General features: G+C 36.7%; 1 protein-coding gene across 5 annotated transcripts in view; it reads left to right on the top strand.

Annotated features, from left to right (window-relative positions):
- The first annotated feature begins 143 nt into the window (after nucleotides 1-143).
- LOC133631113 (aminopeptidase N-like) overlaps nucleotides 144-19,337 on the top strand; it is a 41,310-nt gene continuing 22,116 nt past the window's right edge. Inside the window, exons 1-7 of one of the 5 annotated variants that reach the window (XM_062023188.1) lie at nucleotides 144-249; nucleotides 403-478; nucleotides 4,018-4,081; nucleotides 11,718-12,459; nucleotides 12,526-12,668; nucleotides 16,258-16,397; nucleotides 16,457-16,583. In XM_062023188.1, coding sequence (XP_061879172.1) covers nucleotides 11,846-12,459; nucleotides 12,526-12,668; nucleotides 16,258-16,397; nucleotides 16,457-16,583 — 1,024 coding nt within the window. In that variant the 5' untranslated portion in view covers nucleotides 144-249; nucleotides 403-478; nucleotides 4,018-4,081; nucleotides 11,718-11,845. Of the gene's footprint in view, nucleotides 250-377; nucleotides 479-4,017; nucleotides 4,082-11,717; nucleotides 12,460-12,525; nucleotides 12,669-16,257; nucleotides 16,398-16,456; nucleotides 16,584-19,337 lie in introns of all 5 variants that reach the window. The other 4 variants (XM_062023195.1, XM_062023169.1, XM_062023178.1 and 1 more) reach the window with 4 other exon arrangements.

The raw sequence follows: 19,337 nt of genomic DNA, 5'->3' as shown, positions 1-19,337 counted from the left end.
TCACGCGCTCACTGTACCGCCGAGGAATTCCACCCCCTCCTAGATTTGTTGATACAAACGCATTCTTTCTGCCAACCCCGTTTCTCTTTGATTTTTTTATTTTTTTTTCAAATATGGGGAGTCATTCCCCCTCCCTGCATTGATAGGAAAACCTGTGGTAGCTCTCAGCAACTCCGCCTTCGCAGACTGTTTCCCATCAGCCAGGCTCATTCCAGCCCCTGCAGGCTCACGGCCGACATCCACATGCGGGTATGTACCAACTTCCACGTCTAATATTCCTCACAATGACGCCTGTCTTCTCTGGTTTTTTTTGTGCGTCGGGAAGTTAAAACGTCTTACTTTTTACGATGTTTTGGAAGACTTTTTTTTCCCTGCAGTAATCGACGGTCTTGTCCTCGGCAGAGTTTTTAAAAAGGCCTCATTACCGGAGACACGCTCTTCAGGTCGATACAAGAGCTCTACTCACAACTCTGCTAAGGTAAAAACTCATTCATGGTCGTAGATGACCACAATGAATCCCACCGGACATCTTGTTGTTTAAGAGTGAGGTAGGATCTACTGTTAGACAGACAGTTCTGTTGGGGTTATACATAATAAATAAAGTTTGCATAATACATGAAGGTAAACAGTTTAAAATAGAGCTGTCAAAGGATTCATTTTTTGAATCAGATTAATCACATTTTGAATTTGGATTAATCATGATTACTTTACTTACTAAACTTTGCTTAAGAAAAGAATGAAAACCATATTATTTTCTTTTACTTTTTATAAGAACCTTTTTATAAAAATACATTTTTAGGCCATATTCCTGCAACCAAAAGAAGCTGTTCTAACCTATAACCTGTTTTGCAAAGTTTCATTATAATTAGTATACCAAATAATACATTGCGAGAATCGGTTTGAATCAAGAATTCTGAATCGAATTGTCACCCCAAGAATCATGGATCGATGGAATCATTAGGTTCTGTTGGGGTAATACATTAGAAATGAAGTTTGCATAATACATGACAGTAAAAGGTTCTAAAATAGGGCTATGAAATTATTAGTTTTTTAAATCAGATTCATCACATTTAGAATTTGGATTAATCATGGTTAATCACAAGTGATTATTTGCTTTCATAATTCAAATTTGCTTAAGAAAATAATTTTAAATGTTTTTTTTTCTTCTTATAAGAATCCATTTAAAAAAATACATTTTAGGCCATATCCTTTCAACCAGAAATTACTTTTCGAACATGTAACTTGTTTTGAAGGACTTTTATTATAGTTACCATACCAAATAGTAAATTGCGAGAATCGGTTTAAATCAAGAAATGTGTTGAGCTGAGAATTGATTCTGCATCGAATTACCACCCCAGGGATCGGAATTGGATCAAATCGTTAGGTTTTGTTGGAGTGATACATTAGAAATGAATTTTGCATAATACATGACAGTAAAAAGGTTAGGGCTGTCAAATGATTGTTTTTTTTAAATAAGTAAATTACATTTTGATATTTGAATTAATCATCATTAATCACAGGTGATTACTTGCCTTTATAACAAAAATTTGCTTGAGAAAATAATAAAAATATTAGTTTTTAATCTATATATTTTTTATAAAAAACAATTATTTAAAATACATTTTTAGGCCAAATCCTTGCAACCAGAAGGAGCTTTTCTAACATATAACCTGTTTTGAAAAGTTTCATTATTATTAGTATACCAAATAATACATTGCGAGAATCGTGTCGAATCGAGAATTGTGAATCGAATTGTCACCCCAAGAATCGGAATTGGATGGAATCATTATGCTCTGTTGGGGTTATACATTATAAATAAAGTTTGCATAATACATGACAGTAAAAGGTTTAAATTACGGCTGTCAAATGATTTTTTTATTTTTTTAAATAAGTCAATACATTTTGATATTTTAATTAATCATCATTAATCGCTGGTGTACGTGCCTTTATAATTAAAATTTGCTTAAGAAAATAATAAATATGAGTTTTTATCTATATTTTTTTTATAAGAACCAATTTTTTTAAAGACATTTTTAGGCCAAATCCTTGTAACAAGAAGGAGCTTTTCTAACCTATAACCTGTTTTGAAAAGTTTCATTATATTAAGTATACCAAATAATACATTGCGAGAATAGTGTTGAGTTGAGAATTGATTTTAAATCAAATTGTCACCCCAAGAATCACAATCGAATCAAATCATTAGGTTTTGTTGGGGTAATACATTAGAAATAAAGTATGCATAATACATGACAACAAAAGTACTAAAATAGGGCTGTCAAATGATAATTAAAAAACAAATCACATTAATCACATATTGAATTTGGATTAATCATGATTAATCACAGGTGATTACTTGATTTACTTACTAAACTTTGCTTAAGAAAATAAATAAGACATATTTTTTCATTAGATTTTTTATAAGAACCATTTTATAAAAATTACATTTTTAGGCCATATTCTTGCAACCAGAAGGAGCTTTTCTAACCTATAACCTGTTTTGAAAAGTTTCATTATTTTTTTTAAATCAGTCAATTACATTTTGATATTTGAATTAATCATTATTAATCACAGGTGATTACTTGCCTTTATGATTAAAATTTGCTTAAGAAAATATAGAAAAATATGAGATTTTATCTATATTTTTTTTATAAAAACCATTTTTTTCAAAGAGGTTTTTAAGCCAAATCCTTGCAACCAGAAGGAGCTTTTCTAACCTATAACCTGTTTTGAAATGTTTCATTATAATTAGTATACCAAATAATACATTGCGAGAATCGTGTTGAGTTGAGAATCGATTCTGAATCAAATTGTCACCCCTAGAATCAGAATCGAATCGAATCGTTAGGTTCTGTTGGGGTAACACATTGGAAATAAAGTATGCATTATACATGACAAGAAAAGTACTAAAATCGGGCTGTCAAATGTTTAGTTTATTAAAATCAGATTAATCACATTTTGAATTTGGATTAATCATGATTAATCACAGGTGATTACTTTCTTTACTTACTAAACTTTTTTTTAAGAAAAACGGTAAAACATATTTTTTCCTTTTATTTTTTATAAAAAACATTTTATAAAAAATAAATTTTTAGGCCATATTCTTGCAACCAAAAGGAGCTTTTCTAACCTATAACCCGTTCTGAAAAGTTTCATTATAATTAGTACACCAAATAATACATCGCGAGAATCGGTTTGAATCGAGAATTCTGAATCAAATTGTCACCCCAAGAATCGAATCGTTAGGTTCTGTTGGGCTAATACATTAGAAAAAAAGTATGCATAATACATGACAACAAAAGTTCAAAATAGGGCTGTCAAATGATTGTTTAAAAAAAAATCAGATTAATCACATTTTGAATTTGGATTAATCATGGTTAATCACAGTGATTATTTGCTTTCATAATTAAAACATTTGCATTAGAAGATCATTAAAAATGTTTTTAAATTTTCTTTTTATAAGAACCAATTTTTAAAAAGACATTTTAGCCCATATCCTTTCAACCAGAAATAACTTTGATAACCTGTAACCTGTTTTGAAGAAATGTTATTATAGTTAGTATACCAAATAATACATTGTGATTACTCGCTTGCGCATAGTTAAAATTTGCTCAAGAAAAGAGCAGTATTTGTACACAAATACAATTTTACTGTCAGAATGTCTTCCAGGAACATTTGTATAGTTCAATCAAACTTTATTTACATAGCACTTTTCATACACAGACAAGTGGCACCAAAAAAAAAAACATAAAAGAAGACAAGAAAACACGCTCACTGCACTACTGACAATAGAAAAAACATGGCACTAAGGATTGAAGAAAAACACTATCTAAAAAACAGTATGAAACATGATCAAATGTATGTAAAAATAAAATATAAAAAATACACTAATAAATTAATTAAAACATAGTAATAAATAAAATATAGAAAATAACAGAATACAAATAAAAAACCTAAGAAAAGTTTAATATGATCAGTAAAAAGCCAGATTAAAAATGTGTTTTTAACATATTTTTTTAGATATCAACTGTCTTGCAGTCCTGAGGCTTTTTGGCAGGCTGTTTCATAAGTGTGGGCCATAGAGGTTAGTTTTGAACGTTTTACTAGAATGCATATCATTTTTATGCACAAAACCTGGTAACAGTTTTATCGAAAGATGTATGTTGGAGTAAAATTTGCCAGCGAGCACACCAGTCAGGGATTTTTGTACTGACATGTGCATTAATGGTCTGCTTTCTGAACATCAATCAGGTTTTAGAAAGAGACATAGCACCATAACTGCTATCAGAGTTGTAAATGACATTATTGAAGCATTGCATTGCAAAAAATAGTGCGCAGCTCTATTTATCGACCTGTCGAAAGCATTTTGGCAGACAGACTGCACAAGATTGGCCTATCTCAGCATGCTGTAAAGTGACTTTCTAATTACCTGTCTGATAGAACCCAAAGTTTGCTGGGTCCCCCTCGTCTTTTTTCCCCTGTTTTAAAGGAGTTCCATATTAGGTCCAATGTTATTTTCCATCTATTTGAATAATCTCTGTGATAATGTGTCGAATGGAGCGCTCCATTCTTATGCAGATGACGCGGTCATATATTGTTCATCCCCCACATCCCCCCTCATCCTTTGAGCTCCTGCAGTCTGCTTTTGATGTTGTTCAGTCCCAGTTGACTCAGCTGAAACTTGTACTAAATGCAGAGAAATCTAAGGCATACTTGCCAACCTCGAGACCTCAGAATTTGGGAGATGGGGGCGGGGGTTTTGGTTGAGGGGGGCGGGGTTGGGGGGGCGGGGTTTGTATATTGTAGCATCCCGAAAGAGTTAGTGCTGCAAGGGGTTCTGGGTATTTGTTCTGTTGTGTTTATGTTGTGTTACGTGCGGATGTTCTCCCGAAATGTGTTTGTCATTCTTGTTTGGTGTGGGTTCACAGTGTGGCGCATATTTGTAACAGTGCTAAAGTTGTTTATACAGCTACCCTCAGTGTGACCTGTATGGCTATTGATCAAGTATGCATTGCATTCACTTGTGTGTGTCTAAAAGCCGCATATATTATGTGACTGGGCCAGCACGCTGTTTGTATGGAGGAAAAGCGGACGTGACGACTGGTTGTAGAGGACGCTAAAGGCAGTGCCTTTAAGGCACGCCCCCAATATTGTTGTCCGGGTGGAAATCGGGAGAAATTCGGGAGAAGGTTTGCCCCTGGAGATTTTCGGAAGGGGCACTGAAATTCGGGAGTCTCCCGGGAAAATCGGGAGGGTTGGCAAGTATGATCTAAGGTGGTGTTATTTTCAAATGGCAAACGACCGCCATTCCAAAAATATTAACTACTCATATGGTTGAATATGAAATAATCACGACATACGAGGATTGTTGTTGTGAGAACTTGTCTTTTAAATCTCACATAGAAAAACTTGTGGCTAAACTTAAAATTAAACTGGGTTTTTCTTACAAGTTAGGAAACCACTTTTATGCCTTTGCTAGATTATGGAGACTTGCTTTTGATGAATGCGCCCAACTTTTATTTGAAAAAACTGGATACTGTATATCACTGTGTCTTATCCTTGTCCACCATTGCACTTTGTATGCAAAGGCAAACTGTCTATCTTTGTCAGTCCGCAGATTTTCTCGATGGATGTTTTTTTTATGTATAAATCACTTCTTGGTCTGTTTCCCCCTTTTTTGTTCTTTTATGTGTAAAGACTCCAGTCGCTACAGTTTGCGGTCATAGGACATTCTTGCTGTGTTGATCCCTAGAGCCAACATAAGTCTCAGTAAAAAAAAGCGTTCAAATATGCTGCTCCATGGTCATGGAATGAATTACAAAAGTATCTGAGGCTACCTGAATGTATCACTTTGGGGAAATTTCAGGCCATTGTAAAGGATCGAGAAACCGGTTCGATTGGGCACTGTACTTTTTGAAAATTGTTTTTATTGAATCATTTCCTTTTTTTTAACCTATTACGTGTTTTTATCTTGTAAGTAGTTAGTGCTGATAACTATAGTGTGTGACTGCTACGGTTTGTTGTGCTTCTTTGTATTGATGAAACCTGTTTTTTTACTGCCCTTTTGGCCAGGTCACTCTTGTTAAAGAGAGTTTTAATCTCAGTGAGTTTTTACATGGTTAAATAAAGGAAAATGGAATGAGTAATCGGATCACTGACTGTATAGCGGTTAAGGTAAAAGAGCTTATACGCTCAAAATAAATTGTGTACATGATTTGATTTACGTGGACTCCGACTTAAACAAGTTGAAAAACTTATTCGGGTGTTACCATTTCGTGGTCAATTGTACGGAATATGTACTGTACTGTGCAATCTACTAATAAAAGTTTCAATCAATCAAAAAATGATGATTAAGCACCTGAGTTAACTCGTTAATATTAACAGCCTTAGTTTAAACATAAATGAACGCCCATCCTGTCAGCACTGCAGTTGGAGACAGTTCATAGAAGGGGTGTTCGATATCGATCAGCAAAAAAACAAATACTGGATTATATCGGTGTGCATGTAAAATCCCCGATATGAGCGCTTCGATACAAGCAGTCCTGTTTAGATTGTCAGTAAACAGCTAAATGTCCTCCTTAAAACTATTTTCTTCTATTTAAGTCATAATTTACAAAATGTAAACATGGCAAGCTACAGGCTGCTAGTAGCTAGCCGCTACACAACAGTTAAGCACACAAGCTAGACTTACATACACAGTAAGTATCCTTAATTGAACAGTATTGCAATTTGTCAATATACCGTATTTTTCGGAGTATAAGTCGCTCCGGAGTTTAAGTCGCACCGGCCGAAAATGCATAATAAAGAAGGAAACAAACATATATAAGTCGCACTGGAGTATAAGTCGCATTATTTGGGGAAATTTATTTGATAAAACCCAACACCAAGAATAGACATTTGAAAGGCAATTTAAAATAAATAAAGAATAGTGAACAACAGGCTGAATAAGTGTACGTTATGACGCATAAATAACCAACTGACGTAACATATTATGGTAAGAGTCATTCAAATAACTATAACATATAGAACATGCTATACGTTTACCAAACAATCTGTCACTCCTAATCGCTAAATCCCATGGAATCTTATACGTCTAGTCTCTTACGTGAATGAGCTAAATAATATTATTTGATATTTTACGGTAATGTGTTAATAATTTCACACATAAGTCGCTCCTGAGTATAAGTTGCACCCTATGAAAAAAACTGCGAGTTATAGTCAGAAAAATACGGTATATGTAATTGTATTCCGTTATAAACATTCATTCACTTTCTTCTTTACCGCTGGCGGTATTTTTTTCTATATTTTTATTGTAATATTTTCAGAATGTGTTTGTTCTGTTTTTGGCCCAAGTAAGACAAAAAAACATCTGAAGTTGTCTTTATTTTTGTAGTTTAAATGCTATGATTTTAATAAGTCCGGCCCGCGTGTGCACAGATTTTCCTCCATGCGGCCCCTGAGCTAAAATTAGTTTGACACCCCTCAAGAGTAAGATTACTAATTCAGTGGTAATATTTGAGTGGGCCCCAGACTCCGGGCCCCTGTGTCATGGACAAATTGGGTCCCGAGGTTAAAAAGGTTAAGAACCCCTGCTCTAAAGTATATCCAAGTTGGCCTTTTATAGCATTGTCCTTTGACAAGATGCACTGTAATAAAAACCTGAATGGTGTACTGCACTCCATTTGTGTGGTCTTGGTGGGGGTCTTGATTGTGTGCATGGGTTCCAGATGTTGTGTACCTTTGAGGTGTAAAGTTCCGGACTGTGAATGATATTTCTTTTGACTGCCCTGAAAGATTCATTGATGTCTTCTGCAAGAAGGTGCTTGTAAAGTTACCTCTAAGTGCCCCGTGTAGTCAAGCTCAGTAAATTAGGGTCCTCTCACACTGCCTATTAAAGCCTGGAATTTGACGCGGTTTTCCCAGGTCACTGGCACGGAACGGGGCTAGGTCAATGGAGAGACACATTTTTGCTAAGATTTAATGCTTTGTCACTCTGATTTTGGGAGATAGTTGGTGGTGCTGGCACAAAGAAATGGATATTGTGGTGTGTAATTTTCTCCGAAGGTAAGATATCCATAAATGATAACGTTTAGTATGCTTGATATGTGACGTGGCTGTGTAAGTAGCATGTATCTTTCAGTAATAGATGTCCATTATCACGCAATCGTGGTTTCCTTGTTAAAATACACTACACTGTAAAAAAAAAAACCTATTTTTATGGTTAATTTACTTTAAATTTCTACTGTAATTTTTCTATTTTTTTTAAATAGTTTATAAAACTGTAGAATTGAAGACATTATCTGTAAATAAACAACCCGCCTGTTATTTTAAGTAATGTGCCAGTAATGACAAACTATGTATATTTCCATTTTTTTACAGAAAAATACCAAATTAATTATACATAGCATTTTCTGTTTTCTTAAATTACTTTCAAATTCATGTACAATTACAGTAATTATCTTTCATTAAATATGTAGCTTGTTATATAAAAGTCTATGTCCATACTAACAATCGTGTAGAATAAAGGTATTTTTCTGCAGAACTGTTTGCATCGTCACTTTATTAAAGGTGATTGATCTTAAAAATTCAGAAAAAATCTGTAAAATAATGGTATTTTTCTGTGGAACTGCCAGCATTGTCACTTCATTAAAGGTGTTTGATCGTAATAATTTGGAAAAACTCTGTAGAATAAAGGTATTTTTCTGCAGAACTGTTTGCATCGTCACTTTATTAAAGGTGGTTGATCTTAATAATAAGGTAAAAATCTGTAAAATTACGATAATTTTCCGCAAAACGTTTCATGAAAATTTCTGTAAATATAATGTTTTTGATCATTATTTGGTTTACAATGTTTTACTTTAATTTTATGGTTTTCGTTTGGCAGCCGTAGCTGCCAGTAGATGACTTTTTTTTTTCAGTGTATTGTTGTTTTTCATGTGATCTCCACCGCATTTGGTTGGATGTCACCACAAAGAGTTCTTTTTAAATGATTTAACGCCAATTTATCGCCGTTTACACAACTCCACATTTAGGGTGTTTTGTATTTGTTTGTTCTTTGTTTTTGCCTACCAGCTCTGCGGTCGTAAATCAGTGAGAACGAACGACTTATGAACGTTTCTCAGATCTACTCCAGTAATAAAAGTGGCAGCAGTAATGTAGTATCATTTATTTTGGGATGTTCTTATTGCTTGTTATGTTATAGTGTATATCTAGCGCAGAATGAAAGTGGAAATAATTAAAAATAATTCAACGTTGGTTCTTTAAAATTGCAAATAGTCTGCGTTTACACTGCACCTTTTTTACCTACTTATAATATATTCTAAAAGTCTCTTAAAACAGCTGACAACTTTATATATATATATCCCACTTGATATTTGCTAACTTATCACATGTGTAGCCATCTAGCTCATTAAACACAAAAACATACTCCTTTTTGAAGAACAAATGTATTTTCTAAGTCGTTTGTGTCTTTTATTTTTCATTGTTTTCTTTCAAGAGATCCAAAGAGTTTTCCTTATATTTACCTCATAATTATCTTTTAGAAAATTGCCTGTCAATAAAGTACTTTATGTTTTCTAACTAATGTATGTATTTGTTATTTCTATTTCAACAGAAAAAAAACCTATAATAATACAACAAATACATTACACATGCCAAACATTTTTTTTGTTAAAATAAAAAAACAAACAATAATTGAATATCTCCTTTACTTATGATTTCAAAACAAGTTATCCATCAACTTATAAACTGTAAAAATGACAACAGATTTTACAGTAAAAATTTGGCAATTGAGCTGCCATTTTTTTACCTGAAAAAACAAAACTTTGGCAGCGTTTTTTTCATTTACAGTAATACAGTGTAAAAACATCAACCGTAGGTTATACGGTAAACTGGTGTCTGAGCTGCCAGTTTTTTAATCGTATAATTTACAAAAAAAATGTCCACAGTGTACGTAAAAAAAATATAGTAATCAAATGCATAGGGAATTGTGTAATGAGGCTTATACATTTATATTCATATATGATTTACTGTTACAAGCATCACTTTCAGCGCAGCCATTAGTGATGTGCAATTGTATACCGAGTACAATTCAGGCTGGTATCGGCGATACCGATCAGATACCGATACTTTGTGCCAATTGTGTCTGCTAAAATTTAAAAAGTTGTGTATTTTAAATAATAACATAGCATAGAGAATATAGTTATTTATTTTTATTATATATGATTTATTATTAGTATTTATTATTATATTTTATTATGATTATTATTATTAATACTATATATTTATTTTATTTCAAACTCTAAAGTATATTGTGCGAGTGCGTGAATAACAATACAGCCAAGCTAATGCAACAGAAAAAAACAGGTACAAAAAAGTACACGAAAATTATGTTTGCAATCAATGGCTGCATGTTGACATACCTATACCAATCAATGGCTGCATATTGACATACCTATACCAATCAATGGCTGCATATTGACATACCTATACCAATCAATGGCTGCATATTGACATACCTATACCAATCAATGGCTGCATTATGACATACCTATACCAATCAATGGCTGCATTATGACATACCTATACCAATCAATGGCTGCATATTGCCATACCTATACCAATCAATGGCTGCATTATGACATACCTATACCAATCAATGGCTGCATTATGACATACCTATACCAATCAATGGCTGCATTATGACATACCTATACCAATCAATGGCTGCATTATGACATACCTATACCAATCAATGGCTGCATTATGACATACCTATACCAATCAATGGCTGCATATGACATACCTATACCAATCAATGGCTGCATATTGACATACCTATACCAATCAATGGCTGCATATTGACATACCTATACCAATCAATGGCTGCATATTGACATACCTATACCAATCAATGGCTGCATTATGACATACCTATACCAATCAATGGCTGCATTATGACATACCTATACCAATCAATGGCTGCATATTGACATACATATACCAATCAATCGCTGCATATTGACATACCTATACCAATCAATGGCTGCATATTGACATACCTATACCAATCAATGGCTGCATTATGACATACCTATACCAATCAATGGCTGCATTATGACATACCTATACCAATCAATGGCTGCATATTGACATAACTATACCAATCAATCGCCGCATATCGACATACCTATACCAATCAATCGCCGCATATTTACATACCTATACCAATCAATCGCTGCATATTGACATACCTATAGCAATCAATCGCCGCATATTGACATACCTGTACCAATCAATCGCCGCATATTGACATACCTATACCAATCAATGGCTGCATATTTACATACCTATACCAATCAATCGCTGCATATTGACATACCTATACCAATCAATCGCTGCATATTGACACACCTATACCAATCAATCGCCTCATATTGACATACCTATACCAATCAATCGCTGCATATTGACATACCTATACCAGGCAATCCCTGCATATTGACATACCTATACCAATTAATCAACGCATATTGACATACCTATACCAATCAATCCCCGTATATTGACATACCTATACCAAAAATTGCCGCATATTAACATACCGATACCAATCAATCGCCGCATATTGACATACCTTTACCAATCGATGGACGCATATTGACATACCTGTACCAATCAATCGATGTATATTGACAGTCCACCCTTACCTCCCTTTCCAGGTCTTATAACCATGTCCTCCTGCCATGCTATTAGCTGAACCACTAACTGACGGGAGACGGGACTTTCCAAAGTGAAATACCATCTGACTGCGAGCCATCAGAGTCCTGCTGTGACCCCCATCCTGGACATGGGGAAGGTCTACTATATCAGCAGGAACGTGGGATTCGTGCTTCTGTTGCTGGCGTTCAGCGCCCTGGTGACCATCATCGCTTTGTCTGTCGCTTACAACAAGGAGAGGATTAAGAACCGATTCAGCGCTAGAGACCAAGCAGTAGCAAGCAAGAGCACGGACACCACACCAAGCAGCACACCTGTGCCCGTCTCGGACGATCCGTGGGACCAGTACAGACTCCCAGGCTTGCTCGTTCCAGACTCCTACGAGGTGACGCTATGGCCCCGCTTGGAGCCCAACGTGAACAGCGGCCTCTTCATCTTCACTGGACACTCGACGGTGGTCTTCAAATGTCTGAAGGCGACCGATCTAATCCTCATTCACTCCAACAAGCTCAACCTCACGTCCTTGGACGGGCACCTTGCCAGGTTGACCGGGTTGGATGCAACCTGGGCGCCGGTCATCCGTAAGTCCTGGCTGGTGGTGGAGACTGAGTATCTGGTCCTTCAGCTGGGCAGCAGCCTCACCCAGGGGGCGTCCTACGTCTTGTACACGGAGTTCCTGGGAGAGTTGGCGGATGACCTGGAAGGCTTCTACAGAAGTGAATACACTGAGGACGGCGTGAAGAAGTACGTTCTTGAAAGGGGCGGGAAGTCCGCGGGAACACGATTCCTAACGTGGTGATGATTTTGCAGAGTGGTGGCCACCTCTCAGATGCAGGCTACGTACGCCAGGAAAGTCTTCCCGTGCTTTGACGAGCCTGCCATGAAAGCCGTCTTCAACGTCACCATCATCCACGACCGGGACAAAGCGGCTCTGTCCAACGGACGACAAATGGGTTCGTTTTTTGAGGTTAACAAAAATCCCATTGCTGTAAACTTTGATTGTCTTAATACCGTATTGACCTAAACATAACCCTATTTTTTAGGGCTGTGAATCTTTGGGCTCCACATGATTCGATTCGATTCCTGGGGGTAACGATTCGATTCAGAATCAATTCTCAATTCAAACGTTGGATGCCAGTTCTTTGATTAACAACATTCCTCCATAAAATAGATAAACAGCTCTGATAAATTTCTATATTACTTATAAGAAAACTGGTTTTATTTAACAAAATTCTTCCCAAACATTTAATAAAGTCAAATACAAATAAGCCAACAAGAGAAATATCCAACACTTCTCTTTTCTAAAGTAAATCTGTACAGCAGATATGATTATCTACATCACAGGTGTCAAACTCAAGGCCCGGGGGCCAGATCTGGCCCGCCACAATGATGTGTCAATAAAGTACTTAATATTTTCTCACCAAATGTAATTGATTTTTAAAAATTTTGACAGAAAAACATATGTACTGCTTGAAATTGCATGCCTTTTAAACTTTATTAGTACCGTATTTCCTTGAATAGCCGCAGGGGCGCTAATTAATTTAAAACCTCTTCTCACTCCTGCGGTTACCAAAACCATGCGGAATGAGCAAGCATGCTCTAATTATTTTAAAACCTCTTCTCACTCCGGCGCATACCTTATCATTAAAAACACATTTAATAAAAAAAACGTTATTATGATCTTACCTTTACTTGTAGATGGGTCCATGTGCAGCTGCTTCTGATCAAAGGCAGTCTTTCTCATCTTTCTTCAATTTTAAAAGTCTCTGGAGATATTCCTTTAATTATTACCTCCTGCTTCGATTGAAAGTCCAGTTTAGAAAACGGTTTTATTTTAGATATGTAATCCTCCATGTTAAAAGTGCAAGCAAACAATTGCTGCATGCTTGCTGCTTGTTGTCTTCTTCTGCAGTACCTGTCTCCTGCAGTACTGGTAGTCGCAAGAAGGATCACTAGCGCCCTCTACCACCTGGAGGCGGGAGTCATTTAATGACTCATATTTGACCCGGCGGAAGTGCCAAGCATGCGCTAATTATTTTGCGAAACGAGTTTGACCCGGCTGTAATTCTAGGCAGGCGAATACTATATTCCCGGCGCCAATTCAAGGAAATACGGTATCTAATATTGCAACAAATATTACAGTATATTATCATACTTTCCAAACATGTTTTTGTCTAAATAAAAATAAATTAAAAAAACTTTACAGCAAACTACCCATCAAATTAATAAAAATGTCAATACATTTTACGTTGTTCTTTACAGCATATTACTGTAAATTGAAAAAAAACTACTACCGTTTTTTGCCTTAAAAATCTGTTGACTGAGCTGCCAGTTTTTGACTGTAAAATTGTTGAAAAACTGGCAGCTAAATTGCCAGAATAAAAAATAGAACTTGTACTGTTTTTCCATTAACAATATCATTGTGTAAAAACCAATGTAAGTTTAACACAAAAAATCTGGAAAAAATAAATAAATAACCCCCCCCCAAAAAAACAAACAAACAGTGGTACTGTTTTTTTATTTAAAAAAAACAAAAAAACCCCCACTATATTTTACAGTAATATTTTTTAATGTGAAGTTTTTACTGTAAAATTGACAGTCTACTTAAAACTATTTATATAATTAATAATGAAATCCAGAGGTAAATTCATACATTATTTGCTGTTACAAGCGGCCCTCTGATGGCAGCCATAACTGTGATGTGGCCCTCAATGAAAACCAGATAGACATCCCTGATCTACATCAACAATATGATTTGCCTGAGTGGCTGGACAGGACAGTTAAAAAACAATAAAAAAATATATTTTTTAATCGATTAAGAATCGTTCCAAATAAGAATCGCGATTAATCTGAAAATCAAATTTATTTTGAAACCCTAGTATTTTTCCCCTAAAAAAATATTAAAATAAATATTCAGATGATCGGAATCGTAAAAAACCCTGATTGGAACATCCCTAAATAAAACCAGATCATGTGGTTGCCTACAGCCACAGCTGTTAATGCCAATGTTTTTTGACCTGGTGCTAATTACAAACCATAGCCGGAGTCGGCAGCATAAACCCTGATCGGAACATCCCTTGAAGGTGGTGCCAAAATATACTTATCCCTGAGCTATTCAGAGCTTTTCTTCCTGTCGCTCACGTACACCAGTGACCCGGAGACTTAGACACCCGTGTGAAAAAAGTGTCGAAGGTTGTGAGCAGACCCCAAAGTAGTTATGATGCTAATGGCGATCAATGAAACAGAGTCATCAACTGTCCATCAGCTAAGAAATACAATATCCTTGACATGTCTTTTTTTAGGTTTGAGTTTCAAAAAATGGGTCTTGAAAGCATCTTATAATCGCGGCCGAGAGGTTTGTACATGCAAACCAGAAGGTGACGCCAAAGTCGACTTCACCCCAAAGTGAGTTGAGGTTTTCTTCCGGTCACTCACACACATCAGTGACCTGGTTACTCGATGTGTGTGAAAGTTAGCAAACAACAGAGGACAGTCTTATATTCAGGCCAATTACCAGTAAATGTACAGTCGTGGTCAAAAGTTTACATACACTTGTAAAGAACATAATGTCATGGCTGTCTTGAGTTTCCAATAATTTCTACAACTCTCATTTTTTTGTGATAGAGTGATTGGAGCACATACTTGTTGGTCACAAAACACATTCATGAAGTTATTCTTCTTGTTCTTGTTATTTGTTTCATCTGACATCACATGGACAAAGATAAGACCTTCTGGAGGAAAGTTCTGTGGTCAGATGAAACAAAAATTGAGCTGTTTGGCCACAATACCCAGCAATATTTTTGGAGGAGAAAAGGTGAGGACGTTACTCCCAGGAATACCACTCCTACCGTCAAACATGGTGGTGGTGGTATTATGCTCTGTGCCTGTTTTGCTGCCAATGGAACTGGTGCTTTACAGAGAGTAAATGGGACAATGAAAAAGGAGGATTACCTCTAAATTCTTCAGGACAACCTAAAATCATCAGCCCGGAGGTTGGGTCTTGGGCGCAGTTGGGTGTTCCAACAGGACAATGACCTCAAACACACATCAAAAGTGGTAAAGGAATGGCTAAATCAGGCTAGAATGAAGGTTTTAGAATGGCTTTCCCAAAGTCCTGACTTAAACGTGTGGACAATGCTGAAGAAACAAGTCCATGTCAGAAAACCAACAAATTTAGATGAACTGCACCAATTTAGTCAAGAGGAGTGGTCAAAAATTAAACCAGAAGCTTGTGGATGGCTACTAAAAGCGCCTTATTGCAGTGAAACTTGCCAAGGGACATGTAACCATATATTAACATTGCTGTATGTATACTTTTGACCCAGCACATTTGGTCACATTTTCAGTAGACCCATAATACATTCATAAAAGAACCAAACTTCATGAATGTTTTTTGTGAGCAACAAGTATGTGCTCCAATCACTCTATCACAAAAAAATAAGAGTTGTAGAAATTATTAGAAACTCAAGACAGCCATGACATTATGTTCTTTACAAGTGGATGTAAACTTTTGACCACGACTGTATCACCTTCTCCCTGTAGATGTCGCAGACACCGTCATTGACGGCACTGTGGTCCGAGTCACGACCTTCGAGCCCACAGCCAGAATGTCCACCTACCTGTTGGCGTTCATCGTTAGCGACTTTTCCTACAAAGAGTTGCAGCAACACGAGGGTGTGCGGGTAAGAAACAAACTCTCCACAGTGCTCGGTTCCAGATAACTGATTGTATTCTCGGACAGGTGCGCGTCTGGGCGCGAAGAAAGGCCATCGAAGAGGGACAGGGCGATTACGCTCTCAATATCACCGGACGCATTCTGCAGTTCTATGAACGCTACTACAACATTGCGTATCCACTCCCCAAGTCAGGTGAGTCAGTGTAGCACACATAAACAAAACAACTAATATAGAGGATCTTTGACTGGTGCGTTCACAGTTTTTTTTCCAAATAATCCAAAAATATGTGGGGGGGTTTTCCAACCACCTCATAAATCCATGAGAAACAGGTCATTAAGTCGTAGCCTGTTTGTTAGTTAGCTCCATTAGTCACTGGGTGCTTAGGCCATCTGCGTCAGTGCATTTATTAGGATGGTATCAAAGCAGCTTTATTTTGGAAAATATATCTTTGCGCTCTTTAATGATAATTCTCTGCAGACCAATCAATGGACTGCAGTGAATTTTTGGGGTCACCTGATCCGATACTGATGTCAGCACAAAAACAAGTATCGGATTATACCAGCTTGATATACACTATATTGCCCAAAGTATTTGGCCACCTGCCTTGACTCACATATGAACTTGAAGTGCCATCCCATTCCTAACCCATAGGGTTCAATATGATGTCGGTCCACCTTTTGCAGCTATTACAGCTTCAACTCCTCTGGGAAGGCTGTCCACCAGGTTGCAGAGTGTGTTTATAGGGAATTTTCGACCATTCTTCCAAAAGCGCATTGGTGAGGTCACACACTGATGTTGGTGGAGAAGGCCTGGCTCTCAGTCTCCGTTCTAATTCATACCAAAGGTGTTCTATCGCAGTGGACCTCAACCACCGGGCAGCGGCCCGGTACCGGACCGTGCATCGATTGGTACCGGGCCGCACAAGAAATTTAAAAAAATAAAAAATATTTTTTTTATTTTTTATTAAATCAACATAAAAAACACAAGATACACTTACAATTAGTGCACCAACCCAAAAAACCTCCCTCCCCCATTTACACTAATTCGCACTCATTCGCACAAAAGGGTTGTTTCTTTCTGTTATTAATATTTCTGGTTCCTACATTATATATCAACATACACTACCGTTCAAAAGTTTGGGGTCACATTGAAATGTCCTTATTTTTGAAGGAAAAGCACTGTACTTTTCAATGAAGATAACTTTAAACTAGTCTTAACTTTAAAGAAATACACTCTATACATTGCTAATGTGGTAAATGACTATTCTAGCTGCAAATGTCTGGTTTTTGGTGCAATATCTACATAGGTGTATAGAGGCCCATTTCCAGCAACTATCACTCCAGTGTTCTAATGGTACAATGTGTTTGCTCATTGGCTCAGAAGGCTAATTGATGATTAGAAAACCCTTGTGCAATCATGTTCACACATCTGAAAACAGTTTAGCTCATTACAGAAGCTACAAAACTGACCTTCCTTTGAGCAGATTGAGTTTCTGGAGCATCACATTTGTGGGGTCAATTAAACGCTCAAAATGGCCAGAAAAAAAGAACTTTCATCTGAAACTCGACAGTCTATTCTTGTTCTTAGAAATGAAGGCTATTCCACAAAATTGTTTGGGTAACCCCAAACTTTTGAACGGTAGTGTAGATCAATACAGTCTGCAGGGATACAGTCCGTAAGCACACATGATTGTATTTTTTTATGACAAAACCACCCGGTCCGTGGGACAAATTTTCCAGCGTTACAAAAAGGTTGGGGACCACTGTTCTATCGGGTGCAGGCCAGTCAAGTTCATCCACACCAGACTCTGTCATCCATGTCTTTATGGACATTGCTTTGTGCACTGGTGCACAGTCATGTCGGAAGAGGAAGGGGCCCGCTCCAAACTGTTCCCACAAGGTTGGGAGCATGGAATTGTCCAAAATGTTTTGGTATCCTGGAGTCAAAGTTCCTTTCACTGGAACTAAGGAGCCAAGCCCAACTCCTGAAAAACAACCCCACATCATAATTCCTCCTCCACCAAATTTCACACTCGGCACAATGCAGTCCGAAATGTACCGTTCTCCCGATTCTGATCATTGCAAATACTTTTGGCAATATAGTGTAGGTGCCCTGATATAAGCAGTCCTGCAGCGCGTTTACATGTGCAAAGCTGGACAGCCAGTTGACATATACAGTAGGGAAGGGATTCAAATGGCCCCATTCCTGGGTGGAATCTCACGTAAGAGGAAGAGGGGGGTTAACGCAGTCCACTGAAAATGATTGAAAGCGCAGCTCTACATAGCAACTGACACTGTGGTCAAAGTTGGAATTGCCACAAAACACATTTTAAGATTTTCAACACTCTACCGCCATCTGGCGGCTGATGTGGATAGTGCGCCCCGCATTTCGTCATGTTTCACGCGTCCGGTAAATCGTGAGCATATGAATCCTTTTCCTACTGTAAATGTCTTCCAATAAGCACACAAGGTTGGTCTTTTCTGCTATTTTATTCCAAGTTATTGTAAACATGCTGTAGACTACAGGCTACCAGGATCTACAGCTACGCAACAGCTAAGCACACAATAACACACACGCTAGACATTCGGAATAAGTGTCCTTAATTGAAAAATATTGCAATTTGTCAATATAAAACAAGTACCAAAAATTGTAGTTGCATATTACTTACATACAAAGGTCTCTAAGGCAGAAGCGTATGAGAAAGTATCCAGTAACAAACGTGTCCGCATCATTCAACATACTGTGTGCTGAGTATGGATGTGTACCCTGCACCGGTATTTTTTTGGTCAAATATATACACAGTAAAGACATAGACAATTGATTGTGAAATATCCCTGTACACATGTTGATTAAACATTTGTACCAATAATATGCTATATACAAACACTTATACTTCCATTATTATTTATGTCCCACATTTAGTTTTGTAACAAACATCGATCATAC

This window comes from Entelurus aequoreus, linkage group LG02 (genome assembly GCF_033978785.1).
Source record: "Entelurus aequoreus isolate RoL-2023_Sb linkage group LG02, RoL_Eaeq_v1.1, whole genome shotgun sequence".
Classification (NCBI taxonomy): domain Eukaryota; kingdom Metazoa; phylum Chordata; class Actinopteri; order Syngnathiformes; family Syngnathidae; genus Entelurus; species Entelurus aequoreus.
This window is presented reverse-complemented; position numbering and strand designations above follow the sequence as displayed.